This window comes from Festucalex cinctus, chromosome 1, assembly GCF_051991245.1.
Source record: "Festucalex cinctus isolate MCC-2025b chromosome 1, RoL_Fcin_1.0, whole genome shotgun sequence".
NCBI lineage: Eukaryota > Metazoa > Chordata > Actinopteri > Syngnathiformes > Syngnathidae > Festucalex > Festucalex cinctus.
Genome location: NC_135411.1, coordinates 32,419,033 through 32,433,583, shown reverse-complemented (window position 1 = coordinate 32,433,583; position 14,551 = coordinate 32,419,033). Strand labels below are relative to the sequence as shown.

General features: G+C 45.3%; 1 protein-coding gene across 5 annotated transcripts; it reads left to right on the top strand.

Moving 5' to 3' along the window:
* Nucleotides 1-36: 36 nt before the first annotated feature.
* Nucleotides 37-13,525, top strand: sh2b1 (SH2B adaptor protein 1). 5 transcript variants are annotated; one of them, XM_077529675.1, is made up of 11 exons: nt 37-360; nt 1,238-3,123; nt 4,323-4,424; nt 4,504-4,595; nt 5,386-5,459; nt 5,539-5,694; nt 7,097-7,308; nt 10,031-10,138; nt 10,191-10,205; nt 10,355-10,445; nt 11,895-13,525. In XM_077529675.1, the coding sequence occupies exons 2-11, from the start codon at nt 1,480-1,482 to the stop codon at nt 12,179-12,181; spliced, it is 2,781 nt and encodes a 926-aa protein (XP_077385801.1). In that variant the 5' UTR covers nt 37-360; nt 1,238-1,479; the 3' UTR covers nt 12,182-13,525. The 5 variants fall into 5 exon arrangements, with proteins under 5 accessions (XP_077385801.1, XP_077385794.1, XP_077385818.1 ...); XM_077529668.1 differs by having other exon boundaries at nt 38-360; nt 5,383-5,459; XM_077529692.1 differs by having other exon boundaries at nt 38-360; nt 5,383-5,459; nt 10,031-10,205; nt 11,895-12,069.
* Nucleotides 13,526-14,551: the final 1,026 nt, after the last annotated feature.

The window sequence follows — 14,551 nt, the reverse complement described above, 5'->3', positions numbered from 1 at the left end:
TGTGCACATGTGACGTTCCAAAAAAAAAAAAAAAAAACATGTGACAATCTCGTCGAGTCTCGAGAGAATTTGTCGAAGCGAGCCAACGAGACAGGCTAGCCTGTTAGCTAGCATCTCGCCTGTCGCGAGTTGCTGCTGCTGTCCCTGGAAATCTTGTGCTTGAGCAACAACAAGAACAGCAAGAAGAAGAAAAAGAAGAAAGAGGACGAGAGGGGGAGAAGGAGGAGAAGAAGAAGAAAAAGAAGAAGCCTCCCCTTGGGAAGCCACCGCGCCGCTATGCGTCCCGCTCCTCCTTGCTCGTCACGTCTCGTTCGGGCTTGGCCCCGCTGACGGACGCCTGAGCGCGGCTGTGATTTGCAGGTACTGTAGGTTGAAGCTTTTCCTCGCAGGTTTATTAATAGCCGCCGCTAGCAGCTAGCCGTAGAGCTAACTAGCGTAGCTCCACATTATATTTTGAAATGCTAAGCGATGGCTTAAAATGTGACCAAGGACAAACGTTTTCTCGTTTCTTGGACAAATGGTGCATTTGATCGATGTATTTTATTTATTTTTTTCCCCTAGTATTTTTGCTTTAGTTGAGTGAGCAACACTGGCGTTGCTAGCGTGAGCGAGCTAAAGTCAGAGAGCGTATTTACCTCAATGTTACACGTAGCTGCATGGTAAAACAAAAAAACAAACAAACAAAAAAACACCAATCAAAATATACTGGTTATATTTACTTTATGTGTAAAAAAAAAAAAAACCATTATTCACAACTTACTACCTATATTTAAGGTATGTGTGTATATTTCCATTTACATGAGAACAGCATTATCAGATATTTTAAAGACAATTCCAGGAATATAAATCCTGTGATAAATAATAAGGGACTCTCCAAAAGCGTTGAAAATGCACCGATTTTTGGCCAACTTAATATTAAATCAGTAGTAAATTGAAATGTTCAACAGAAAATAATCAGAAGGCTTCCTTTTAGTGAAGTAATGTAATGTGCAAATGTAAAATAATATAAATGCATCAAATAAGGCTATATAATGATTATTGCTTTTCATTATTTTTGTAATTGGTGCAAAATATGTCAGTTACGAAGCATTTGTAGATTAAATGTATGCAGTAAGTGTTGGAAGCAACGGAATATACAGTATGATGATAATATATATGATACTGAACTTAAAATAATAATAATAAAAATAATTCATAGTTGATGTTGTTCACGCGTGTTTGTATGTTTGTGCGTCAGGATGTGGCCTCCCATGTGTGGACACGCTGTTGCTGCCTGACCGCTGCTGCCACCTGACTGCTCAGAGGAACCATGGACGCTGTCGGGATCATGTAGCCGCACACCGTGGGCTCCCATGATGCATTACGGCCCTTGAGTGCCAGACTCGGCACTCAACTGTAAACGATCGGACGTGTGGCATTTCCTTCGTCTGTGCGGTCTTACAAGTCAGGACCATCTGATCTGGCATTGTCGGCAGGAGGATGAACGGCTCGCTTTTAACTCCTCCCAGCCCACGGGCCGCAAACTCCTCTCCCTTGCCCCCGTCACCCTCCCCGTCGCCATCCCCGCCATCGCCCTCCCTACTGCCCCTGTCGCCCCGGCCGCCGCCCCTCCCCCCCCTGATGAGCCCGCCGCCCCCTGCCCACCCGTCCTCGCTGTCCGACACGCCCACGCCCTCGCCCTCGCCCTGCCTCAGCTGGACTGAATTTTGCGAGCTTCACGCCCGCGTGGCTGCCGGCGACTTTGCACGCCACTTCCGGGCTTTTCTGCTTGAGAACCCGCACTATTCTTCTGACTCGGCCGCCGCCTTCTGCCGCCGCTTCACGGATCGCTTTGTCCGCCATTTCCAGAGCGAACTGGAGGGGGTGCCGCCACCCGGCGGCCCCTCTGGCAGGGAGGAACTGGTGAGCTGGGCTCCCCAGTCTGACGCCACCTCCCTAGAAGAAGAAGCTGTGTCCCCCTTGTCGGTGTCCGTTCAGCCCTGCTCCACCGCTAACACGGCGCGGCATGCCTCCAAACAGGCACCCACGCGCCTCCTGCTGGACAGCCGCAGTGGTGACAGATTTCAAGACCCCTATGCCCACGGACAGGTTCTGCCGCCATCTTCGTCATCATCCTGCTGCTCCTCCGTGGGTGGTAACAACGGCCGGCGTGACGACAGGGTCGGCGCGGCCACCAGCGGCAATGGGGAGGCACCCGCCGAGGAAGAGGAGGACAGCTGGCTGGGGGCTGCGTCCGTGGGGGAGGAGGCGGAGCTGGACGAGCGGGAAGTGGAGAGCGGCAAAGTGGACTCACCCGATGCCTCCCACGTGCCCAACACGCCCCCGCCCGGCTCCAAAGGAGGGGGCCCCGGATCCGCCTCCAAAAACAAAGTGAAGAAGCGCTTCTCGCTGCGCAGCGTGGGGCGAAGCGTGCGCGGGAGCGTGCGAGGCATCCTGCACTGGCGGAGTTCGTCCAGCGACTCTGCGCCAAGCCCGCTGCCCGCCAGCTATAGCTACACCGTGGGCATGCAGGACGCCGCCCCGGCCCGGAACGCCGCCACCCAGCCTCCGACGCCCACCTCCTCCATGCCCATGTCTCTGTCCATGCCCCTTTCTCTTCCCCAATCTTCTTCGTCCTCTCTGCCTCCCTCGTCGTCCAGCAGCGCCACCTCGCTTTCGTTTTCCGACGCTGCCCGGGACCGTCGTCGGAGCAACGGCGAAGGCGGCGAGAAGGACAAGTGGAGCTACCGTCTGGAAAAACTGAGACTGACGCGATCCCCGCCCCCCGTTCTCACCCCGAGCGCCTCTGCCGCCTCTGTGCTGCCGCCTAGCAGCGCCGCCGCTGCCGTGGCGCCGCCCAGGAAGGTGGGACGGCTAGTTCGGGAAGGTGGGGTGAGTGTCAGTTCATCCAACGATGAGCTGAGTGGAGGTCATGGCTTCCCAGGTTTCTCCTTTGCTCTCCCCCATCACGGCCCTGACAACAACAACGCAGCGGCACAGGTGGCCACGGCGCCAGTGGTGGGTGCCGGAAATGTGCCCTGGAGGGGCGGACGCTGGCACAAGTGTCGTCTAGTCCTCCGAGACAGGGAACGTGAAGGCGAGCGAGGCGATGAGTACTACTTGGAATTCTTCATTCCACCCAAGGTATGAATATGATGGTGATGAGATTTATGCTTAACGCATTCTTTCCCAGCCATTTTCACTGAAGCAATCCCCTTAGCTCTTGGCTGTTTTACTGGCTTTTGACTGATTTCGCAAGGTCCACACAATATTGTATTCTCTTGCTATAAAAACATGGAACCTACCAAAAGAAAGATTAGCCACTTCTTTGTATTTCTGTCTGTTTCCGTTTTACAGCAATCAGCATGAGAATATAGCTAGGTTTGATCATTATTCACAAATCTGCTTAGAATTGTGGGGAAACAGCTTGTTTTCATCATGGCCTTGTTTGATCTCTTATACTCTACTGCCACCTGCTAGCCGTTTTTGTCATGACATTTTTTTCACCTGTTCTCAATAGTTGAGAGGCTGCATCAAAGCCTTCTGTATGCTCTAGCACAGGGGTGTCAAGCATACGGCCCGCGGGCCGGATCAGGCCCACAAAGGGGTTTAATCCGGCCCGCGAGATCATTTTGTCAAATAAAAATAAAAAATTGTAATGTCGGACTGATTAATCAGCTGGCCACAATCTAAACATATAAATTTGTAATTTCACAAGTAGTCCTCAGATGAGAAATGCAATTTGTAAGGGGAATCGTACTGGATGTCAGTTTACACACAACTGAAAGTTAATTTATTATTATTATTATTATTATTATTATTATTATTATTATTTTAAATCATAGACTGACAAACTATAATGTGTTAAATACGAAAAAAATTCAATTACTAGTAAGGATTAGCGTCCTTTTAACGTCATTAACTGCGCCACACAATGCATTCTGGGAATAATATATATGCACAACAGGTGGATTTAACACATCTGGAACGTATACCGGCAAAGTGTTGCCGCGTTCCATTTGCATTTGTGTTATTTTTCGGAACAACATGATTGCAGTTGAGCTCCGTAATTTAGGGCTGGTCCACGAAAATCTGCATATAAATGATGGCAGTCGTTTTCAAGTTATATATCGTTATTTTACCAATGCGGCCTACTTGGTAATACACTTTCCTCCATGTGGCCCCTGAGCTAACATGAGTTTGACACCCCTGCTCTAGCATAAAAAAAACAAACGTATGAATGCTTTGGGACACTTAATACATTTAAAATAGAACATATCAGTTTTTGGGAGTAAATGAGTTAAAATAATGATGATGTTTACGTCCGTCATTGGTGCGTTCAGGCGTCCAAACCGCGGCGGACAGTAGCATGTGGCGCCATTGTGGATGTAAGGAGCACGACGGCGCTGGAAGTTCCCGACAAGGAGAACAGCTTCCTGCTGCAGGTGAGATGCTAACGTGCCAGCTGGTGGATGTTTTCTATTGCACCGGCGTCTTTGCACTCATTCCGTGTGCGTTTGTCAGCTGGAAGGCTCCGTCCAGTACGTGATCGAGACACGGGACGCTGTCCAGATGAGGGCGTGGCTCAGCGACATCCGCAGCGGCATCTGTCTCAGGTAAGGACGTTCACCTGGCAAGCAACGTGTGGTATGTGACAGGTGACTTGTGATGTTGACAGTTTGGCATCCGGCATGTGGCGTCTGTGACGTGCTGCAACACACTGTGTATTATGACACGTGATGTGGCATCAGGGTTATTATAGTTTTGGAATTTTCATTCTAGTTAATTTTAAGTTTGTTTTTTTTTAATTTAGTTTGTTTTAATTAGGTTTCAGGGCAGCTCTGTTATTTTTTATTAGTTTTAGTTATTTCAAACATGCTTAGTTTCAGTATTATATTAGTTTTTATTTTAAAAGAAGATTGAATAAATACCATAGTAAATAGAAAAAAGTAACGCACTTCTTACCTAGCGTTTTGTTTCGGCTGAATTTAATGAAAAAGCAGGCAAGGCGAGCCATTTGGGTCAAAAGTCAAACATGCAAAACTCTGATGGTACTTTTCTATTGGCTGCTGCTAGATGACATCACTTCTGTGTGAATCAATTTCAAACGTCCTTATTCAGATTAATTTCTAATTAAGTATATTTAAATCACATTTAAAATCAACCCCAAAGGCTCATGTATTAACTTAATTACCAAAGATGATCACTTAGGATTTTAGTTTTGTAAATGTAATTTTTTTTTTTTTTTTTTTTTTTTTTTTTTTTTTTTTTTTTTTTTTTAGCATTTTAATTTTTATTTTATTAATGAAAATGTTTTTTGAATTTTAGTTTGTTATTTTGTTAGTTTCGGTTAACTAAAATAACCTTGCATGGCATGCCTTGTAACACGCGCGCCTCTCGCAGCAGGCAGGAAGAGCCTGAGGGCGGCGGCCCACTGGAGATCGGCGGCACGCCAGAGATTGTGGACCGTCTGTCGCAAGGTAAGCATGGCCAAATGCACACGCCACAACATTGCAGCGCTCGTTGCCTGATGACGCTTTCTCTCTCATGCCCTCGCAGTGTGCTACGGCGGTGTGGCGGGATCTTCCCCTCTGCTGGAGCCTCTTCCGCCCGAATTGCCGCCACGAGCCCCTCTGGATGAACCCGACGCGCGTGTTCTCGGAGGGGGCGGGGCTAGCCTGGGTACGCCGTTTGCGGAGACGCCGGATGCAACAGGTGATGCGAGTGCAACATACAGTGTTCCTGTGCTACTTTGTGGTTCAGATATTAGCGATGTCACGATAACGGCAATATTAAATCTGCCACAATATATCGTCGTGGTCATGTCACAATATTAAAAGCAGCGCATCTGTTAAAAAATTTGGGTTGATTTTAGTGCTGTCAACCCATAACCGGAAGAGTCTTGGTCTATGTAGTAGATACGGCCTTCCTGTTGCCGATGCGTCGGGCCACCCGCCATCTTACGTGTCTCTGGCCGGCGGCAATAAATTCATTCAAGCTCTTTTATTTATTTAGCGATTTTGACGCGGATTGTTTTGTTACAAACCTAAGTCATGTAGCAATGTTAATTTTCTCCCTTTTCAGTCTAAAGAGAACACAAACAAGCCCTAAGAAGCATCTTAGTTAGTAGTGGTGAATCGGAGTCCGTCAGCAATAAGTGTCCATGCGGAACACAAAACATTGGTTCCGGGCCTCCCGGCAACTTCCAGGTGCCTCAAATATGTTTGTTTTTTTAATTATTAAAAAAGCTTCGACACATGCATTTTTGCTTCGACCAGTGTTTGTGGTCCGCCCAACCGAGTTGGTTGACTTTTATTCCCAGCCCTAGTTGATTTCCATTTGTGCAGTTCTAGCACCCTCTGGTGGCTATTTTTTAAGTGCAGTTTAATTTTCACAAGACATATTTTGGCCCTTCTGTGTTTAAAATCCATACTCATGATCTGATGAAGGGGAACGTAATATGGTTGTGAATCGAGTCAATATGTGGAGGAACTCAATGTGTGCTAGCATTAGCATGTAAGTGCCTCAATATTTATATGAGAGATGGTAAGTGTTGATATGCATTGCTGTAATGTACAAATGCACAATATTGTGTGTGTTTTTTTTAGCATGACCTCATTTTTTTTTACACTATTGTGACCTTTTTTTTGTATCGCCAACCTAATTATCATATCGTGACCTTCATATCATGATGTTTAGATAATGTTACATCCCTATCAGATATTGCGGATTTACTGTAACACAAATTTTCATTTGTGACATTTATAGCCCGGTTTCTGATTAAGGTTAGCCATTTTAAAATTAAAAAGAAAAACTTTAGCAGCATCTCTATTTATTTTACCTTTTGCATACTAAAAGTTAAATTTAGTAAGTGTGACAAGCAGTGGTGGTTCTCGATGTTTTTAGCAGGTAAAAGACTGGAACCACAAAGTATATTCTTTTACACAATTAGGAACATTCACTTTGGTAAAGAAGACTAAAATAAACACATAACCACTTTCGACGCCCTGGAACATATCACCATCAAAAAGTGAGGGAACCCCCAACACTGTATTTCCGAGCTTCAAGAAGCGTTCGGCTTTCCTGACGTCACCATGTTGTGGGTTCTCCCACGCAGGCTCCTTCCTGTTCTCTGAGGCGACGGCTGGCGAGGCTCCAGAGCACCCGCTCAGCGAGTGTCAGTGGTTCCACGGCACCTTATCGCGCCTCAAAGCGGCCCAGTTGGTGCTGGCGGGCGGGCCGGCCAGCCACGGCGTCTTTCTGGTACGCCAGAGTGAGACCCGGCGCGGGGAATACGTTCTCACCTTCAACTTCCAGGGGAAGGCCAAGGTCGGTGCCTCCGTCAACAAAGTATACGTACATTTTCGTGACGCAACACCAAGCTTCAAATCACAAACAAGCGACTGCTCTTTACTGGAACACACACACGTTCACTCACGCACATATGCTCACACACTCCTTTACTGCAGTGTTTCCGAACCTTTTCTTTGCTTGTGTACCCCCAAAACATTTTTTGTCATACCATGAGTAGCCCTTCACTAATACAGGGGTCTCATATTAACTCAGGGGCCACATGGAGGAAAATATATTAATTAAGTGGGCCGAATCGGTAAAATAATGGTATATAACTTAAAATCAATTGCGGCATTTATGCGCAAAATTTCGTGGACCAGCCCTAAATTACGGAGTTCAACTGTCATTATATTGTTTAAAAAAATAACACTAATGCAAATGAAACGCGGCAACATATTGCCTGTGTGAGTTCTGGGCGTGTTAAATCTACCTGTTTTGCATATATATAGTTCCCAGAATGCACTGTGTGGCACAGTTAATGAAGTTATAAGGACGTTAATGGGTTAGGGTTAGCTTAACCCCCCTAACAATAACCCTGTCATATATGTATTTGTGTTACCAGTAATTGAATTTGTGTCATATTAACCTATTTATGTTGGTCTATGATAAAAAAAATAAAAAAAAACCCCATAACTTTTAAGTTGTGTGTAAAATAATGACTTCCAGGGCAATTCCGTGTACAAGTTACATTACCCATCTGAGGACTGCTTGTGAAATTACAAATTTATATATTTGCTTGTTATGGCTGGCTGATTAATTGGTCCGACGTTGCAAATTATTTTATTTTATTTTTTTTATTTTTTTTATTTTTTTTTTACTTTACAAAGTCGTCTCGCGGGCCGGATTAAACCCCTTTGCGGGCCTGATCCGGCCCGCGGGCCGTATGTTTGACACCCCTGCACTAATACATGGTGATGATTCTCCAAAAGTAGAATGTAACACAACTGATTATTAAATAAGCATCATTTTATTTTGTTTCCTTAATTTGAACATTTAATTCTTAGCTATTCTTTTTAACCCAAACTTCAAACAAATGTGTTGAAAATAATTAAGCAGAGTAATATCAGTAAAAAAATACTCATCAGAATGAAGAATAAATCTGCTTTTGTTATAAAAGTTACCACAAAAAATTGGAGCCCCTTTGAATCCTCTTTGAATAGCAGTTGAAGTCAGGAACAAATCACTTAGTATTATTATTTATATTACAGCACTAAAATAAACTTTTTTCTTTTCTTTTTTTTAATACTTGGGTGAATGAAAACAGTGCACAATTTACTTCATTCATTCATTGATGCATTCACGCATGAACTCATATGCTCCCATAAATGTATAAACATGTTCTAGTTTAAATATTGTCATGGTCTCAAAAACCTATATATACCTTTTTAATGGTGTTTTTTTTTTTTTTTTTAATGCTAGAGCATACAAAAGGCTTTAATGCAGCTTCTGACCCGAAGAGGTTGTTTAAAGCAATGGTCGTTATTACAAAAATCGGCCAGCAGGTGGCAGCAGAGCTCAGCCAGGGCCATGTTGCAACAAGCCCTTTTCCCTTGTGTTTTCAACAGATTTATGAATAATGATGAGACTTAGCTATATTCTCATACTAATTGCTGCAATACGGAAACAGATACAATTACACTTTTTTTCCCCTCATGAAAGAAGAGACTCTAATCTTTCTTTTTGGTAGGTTCCATGTTTTTCTAGCAATAGAACACAATATTCTGTGGGCCTTGCAAAATCAGTCAAAATCCAGTGAAACTGCCGGGAGCGAAGGGGGTTGCTTCAGTGAAAATGGCTGAGAGTGAATGAGTTAATTTTCCAAGCAGTTTTTTGAACAAAATATAGAATATTTGGAAGAGAAAAAAAACATGTACCATGATAAGTTTAAATAAATAAATGTGCACATCCTTCTTCTGTTCTAATTCTTCAATGTCCCATCACTGGTGAGCTAATGTTAGAACGGACCCATGGGCTACTCGTGTTGTCTTTTTCTTCTTCTTTTTTTCCCCTTTTTCTTTTTAGGACAATGCACATTAGCAGAGCAAAAAGGTCTTCTTCCGTTTCAAAGGAGGCAGCTCATCGTCTGTGCATACTGGAACTCCCTCTGCCCCCTTTTCCTCTGTAAATTAAGTGGAGGCAATTCCTTTAAAGAGGAAGCTTGTTTACTTAGCAACTCTGCAAGCCCTGCTGCTTAACACTTCCCAATTAAAAAAAAAAAGACAGCCAGCATTAGTGGCTGGTTATTGGCCCATACCTCAATGAGACTTGCTCTGATAACAAATTATTAAATGCTTACACGTACCCCACATATCCCAAGGCGTACCCCTGGTTGGGAAACACTACCTTACTGTACTCACACATTTATCTCACACTTGCTCTCACTCGCTCTCTCTCGCTCGCTCGCTCTCTGTGTGTATCTCTATCACTCATTTACAGTACACACCCACTTGCACTCAATCACACACAGACAGATGATTAAATCTCACATCACACACATTTATGTATGTTTCTTTTTTATGTTATTTTATTTTTAACTTTCTTCTTGCTACTTTTTATGTTTACGTGTTTACCTGTTCAATAAATAAATAAACAAACAAACAAAAAAAATTACTAACACACGGGCACCTACGCTTAAGCACAAACCCATTTGAATTGATCAAATCGATGTCGGTCCCTTTGTTGTCATCCCTTTTGGCAGCACCTGCGTCTGTCGCTGAACGAGGACGGGCAGTGCCGCGTGCAGCACCTTTGGTTCCAGTCCATCTTCGACATGCTGGAGCACTTCCGCGTGCACCCCATCCCGCTGGAGTCGGGCGGCGCCTCCGATGTCACGCTCATCAGCTTCGTGGGCGCCGCTGCCGTCCGCCAGCCGGGTATGAGCCAGCCTAGCCCGCCCCCAGCCCCCGGGCGGCTCTGTCTTTCTCCCACGCCCGGGCTTTTGCATCACGGCGGACTGATGGCCGCCTCCCACCACCCCTCCCACTTCTGACATCTCGTGTTTGTCCGTCACTCGTCCTTGCAGGCCGGGACAGGGCGGGCAGCCGGCCTACCGTCTGTGATGTCATCACCACGCGCCATCCCGACTCTCCATCAACCCCCATCTCTGACTGTGTGTAAGTGACTCGAGTGAGTGAGTGAGTGAGTGAGTGCATATGTTGTGAAAATGAGTGAGTGAGTGCATGTGTTGTGAAAATGAGTGAGTGAGTGCATGTGTTGTGAAAATGAGTGAGTGAGTGCATGTGTTGTGAAAATGAGTGAGTGAGTGCATGTGTTGTGAAAATGAGTGAGTGAGTGCATGTGTTGTGAAAATGAGTGAGTGAGTGCATGTGTTGTGAAAATGAGTGAGGGAGTGAGTGCATGTGTTGTGAAAATGAGTGAGGGAGTGAGTGCATGTGTTGTGAAAATGAGTGAGGGAGTGAGTGCATGTGTTGTGAAAATGAGTGAGGGAGTGAGTGCATGTGTTGTGAAAATGAGTGAGGGAGTGAGTGCATGTGTTGTGAAAATGAGTGAGGGAGTGAGTGCATGTGTTGTGAAAATGAGTGAGGGAGTGAGTGCATGTGTTGTGAAAGTGAGTGAGGGAGTGAGTGCATGTGTTGTGAAAGTGAGTGAGTGAGTGCATGTGTTGTGAAAATGAGTGAGTGAGGGAGTGAGTGCATGTGTTGTGAAAATGAGTGAGTGAGGGAGTGAGTGCATGTGTTGTGAAAATGAGTGAGTGAGGGAGTGAGTGCATGTGTTGTGAAAATGAGTGAGTGAGGGAGTGAGTGCATGTGTTGTGAAAATGAGCGAGCGAATGAGTGCATGTGTTGTGAAAATGAGCGAGCGAATGAGTGCATGTGTTGTGAAAATGAGCGAGCGAATGAGTGCATGTGTTGTGAAAATGAGCGAGCGAATGAGTGCATGTGTTGTGAAAATGAGCGAGCGAATGAGTGCATGTGTTGTGAAAATGAGCGAGCGAATGAGTGCATGTGTTATATGAAAATGAGTGAGTGAGTGAGGGATTGCATGTTATATAAAAAAGTTATATGGTATATGAAAATGAATGCATGTGTAATGTGAAATGAATGAGTGCATGTGTAAATTTGAGAGTGAGTGATTGAGTGAGTGCATACATGTGTTGGGAAAATGAGTACATGTGTTATGTGAGAGTGGGTGTGTGAGTGAGTGCATGAGAGGAAAATGTGTGCATGCAAGCATGAGGTTGTCTTAGTGTGTGTGTGTGCGTGTTAGCATCAAAGCGCTGTGCATCCACATCCCTTGTCCGTGATTGGCTGGATTGTGTGACACTAAAAAATGTTGGCGAACCTTCCTGTAGTGTGTTGAGAAGCCCTCGTTGATGCCCGCTACTGCCACCAAGTGGCGCGGATGTTCATGTAGGAAGCAATCTTTACTTCCTGTGGTCCAAACATGAAGTAGAAACATTCAGTGTGAGAGTTGGCTGTTTCCATAACAACCACGGCCTCCATGATTCCTCCTTCGCTCCCAACCTCATTTCCTCTTGCTAGCCCACCTCACAGCATTCACACTTTTTGGTTTCATTTACCCCCCCGTCTGTTTTTTCGCAGACTTGACCAGCAGACCCCGTAGCCCCCCCCAGCCGCCCCCAATGCCACCGGGACGCCCGCCGCCCCCGACCCCGCCCCAGGAGAGAGGACGAGAGATGGAGCCGGAGGTGACAACGGCAGTGGCAGGAAGTGGCGGCAGCGGGGCGGGGAGTGGTGGCGCGGTGGAGGACTGGGACGACCGGGACGCTCCACTGCGCCAACTGGAGGCGGCAGCGGCGGCGGAAGGAGATGAGCTTGAAGCCGCTCGGGTGCCCCGGGCTGTGGACAACCAGTACTCCTTCTTCTGAGGAGGAGCTTCCTGTTACAGGAAGTCGTAACACTAAACGAGCGAGACGAGACGGAGGACGCATGCCGAGAGCAGCTTACGACACTAACGAGCGCCACGCTACTTTCGGCTCAGCGTACACGCGTACCTCACACGACCGCCGCCTAACCTTCACAAACACCTCATACAAGCCTGCGCGTGTGCGAGTCAGTGTGTGTCATTGACTTACTGTGTGTATTGTATGTGACTTAATGTTAGGGCTTGTGTGCGACTGAGATGCTCGTATGAGTGAGTGTGACACATCAGGGGCGGAGCCAGGGCTGGGCCTGGGAGTGCACAGGCCCACCCAGATTGACAGACTGCCCACCCAGTGTGATTCATGAAATATAATGTGATATTGTAACAAACTAGGTTGCATTATCTTGTGTTAGAAAGTGCTTTATAAACTCAGTTCATTCACCATTTACCATGCTGTTAGCGCATATTCCATTTTGCTGTCTTGTTTCAGAGTGTTTGTGAACGCATCGCGGAACTCGCAGCGAGGAAGGGAGTACAGAGTAGCGCAGCGGTTTGGAGAGAGTGAGCCGTACATCAGAAAGTTGATGCTCGTATTGCTAGCTTCGTCTTCAGTAGCAGCTGCTGTTATTTATTTCGGCGTCCGTACGGCCAACAGTTGCCGTTTGTGTTATTAGCATAAATAATGATAGCTCATTCAGGCCCATCCTGATTTTTTCCAGGCCCACCCATTAGCCACGTTCTGGCTCTGCCACTGACACTTGTGTATGTGTTAATGAGTGTGTGACTTTTGTGTATGAGAGCTCATACTTAACTGATGCGTTTAAGCCCAGCCGATGATGTCATCACATCATCATCAGGCACTTTTCGGTTGGTCGTGGTGTTTGTTTTTGATTATTTTATTTTTTTTTAACCTCAGCGTCTCAGTGAATCGTCCGTCTTGTCGCTGTCGTTTGACGCTGGCAAGAATAGTATTGATTTTTGATTTTGTTTGTCTCAAATGTCTAATGTGTGTTTTTTGGGGGTACAGATGTGTGTCTCCTTTCATCCGCCTCACATCATCCATTCAGCAAAAACTTTACTACTCGTGCCTTTTCTGTCTCATCTCAGCTGACTTTAGTGCTTCTTTTGCTTGTTTCGTTCTTTTGATTCTTCTCGTTTTCTTTGATATACAGACATGGTTTTCCTGTCCGTTGTGTTTTCGGTCTTTCTCATAACTCTGTGCCTTTCTCCTCTTCTTGTCATCGCTCGGAATGCGTGTCGAGGGCGGTGGCGGCTGTGCGCCCCTGCTCGTTAGTTTCAGGTACTACAATGAATTTAATGATTATAATATAAATATAGTGAAATGTTAGCACTCTCTGTGTCTTGATTTTGTTCACACTTGAGCACAATTGTTGTGGTCTGAGGAGGAGGGGTTTTGGTTTCAGCCATGTTTTACCCTGTCTCCACTTTTGAAGGCAGCTTGTCTGGCTTTCCTGAGTTGGTTGTGAACCATGGCGCGTTACTGTTGAATGAGCGGCAGCTTTTATTGGAACTGACATCACAAAAACTTGAGTATAATGTTATGTCAGTAGATTCATCCAAGTTGCCTGCTGAAGTTTCAAAGACACCCCAGTCGGTACAGAAATTCCTGTAGTGCTAGCTTTGCTTCATCAGTCCACCTATTCATGGTTTTTACAGCTGGTTTTGCACATTTGAGACTGGAGGGTGCAAGTTTGCCAGCAAGCACTCATGGTTAACCATATAACCACACTTTCTTTGAAGACCAAAAAAATAGTTACTGTATTCACAGTAAAATAAAAAATATATCCAAACAAGCATACCTATTCTAGATGAGAACAATGGAATACAGTATACAAAACTCTTGAGATTAACATTTGTGTAACCAGTCAAGTTCATACTTCTCAAAATGATAAAAATCTGCCAACATTGATTTATATACTCAACACAAATATAAACGAGACACTTTGTTTTTGATATTAACTCAAAGTTCTAAAACTTATACCACATACACACCACCATTTCTCTCAAATAGTGTTCACAAACCAGATTAAATCTGTGATAGTGAGCACTTATCCTTTTCCAAGATAATCCATCCAGTTTCACAGGTGTGCCACATCAACATTATTTTATGATTTATGATGATCATATGATTTTATGATTAGACACCATGATTAGTGCACAGGTGTGCCTTCGACTACCCACAATAAAAGGCCACTGAAATGTGTAGTTTTGTTGTTTGGGGGCGTCAGGGGATGCCCCCAAACTGGTTTTCTGAGTCCCCAGAACCCTCACCCCCTAATAAAACAAAACTGCACCTTTCAGAGTGAGGGCACTTTGACATTAATTTCAATCAACAGCAGAGGGTGGTATTGGC

Excerpts from the sequence above, each read along its gene's own strand:
- sh2b1 (XM_077529668.1), top strand. The coding sequence starts at position 1,480 with ATGAACGGCTCGCTTTTAACTCCTCCCAGCCCACGGGCCGCAAACTCC. Across the intron at positions 4,425-4,503 it reads AGAACAGCTTCCTGCTGCAG|CTGGAAGGCTCCGTCCAGTA; the intron begins GTGAGATGCTAA and ends TGCGTTTGTCAG. Across the intron at positions 5,460-5,538 it reads TGTGGACCGTCTGTCGCAAG|TGTGCTACGGCGGTGTGGCG; the intron begins GTAAGCATGGCC and ends ATGCCCTCGCAG.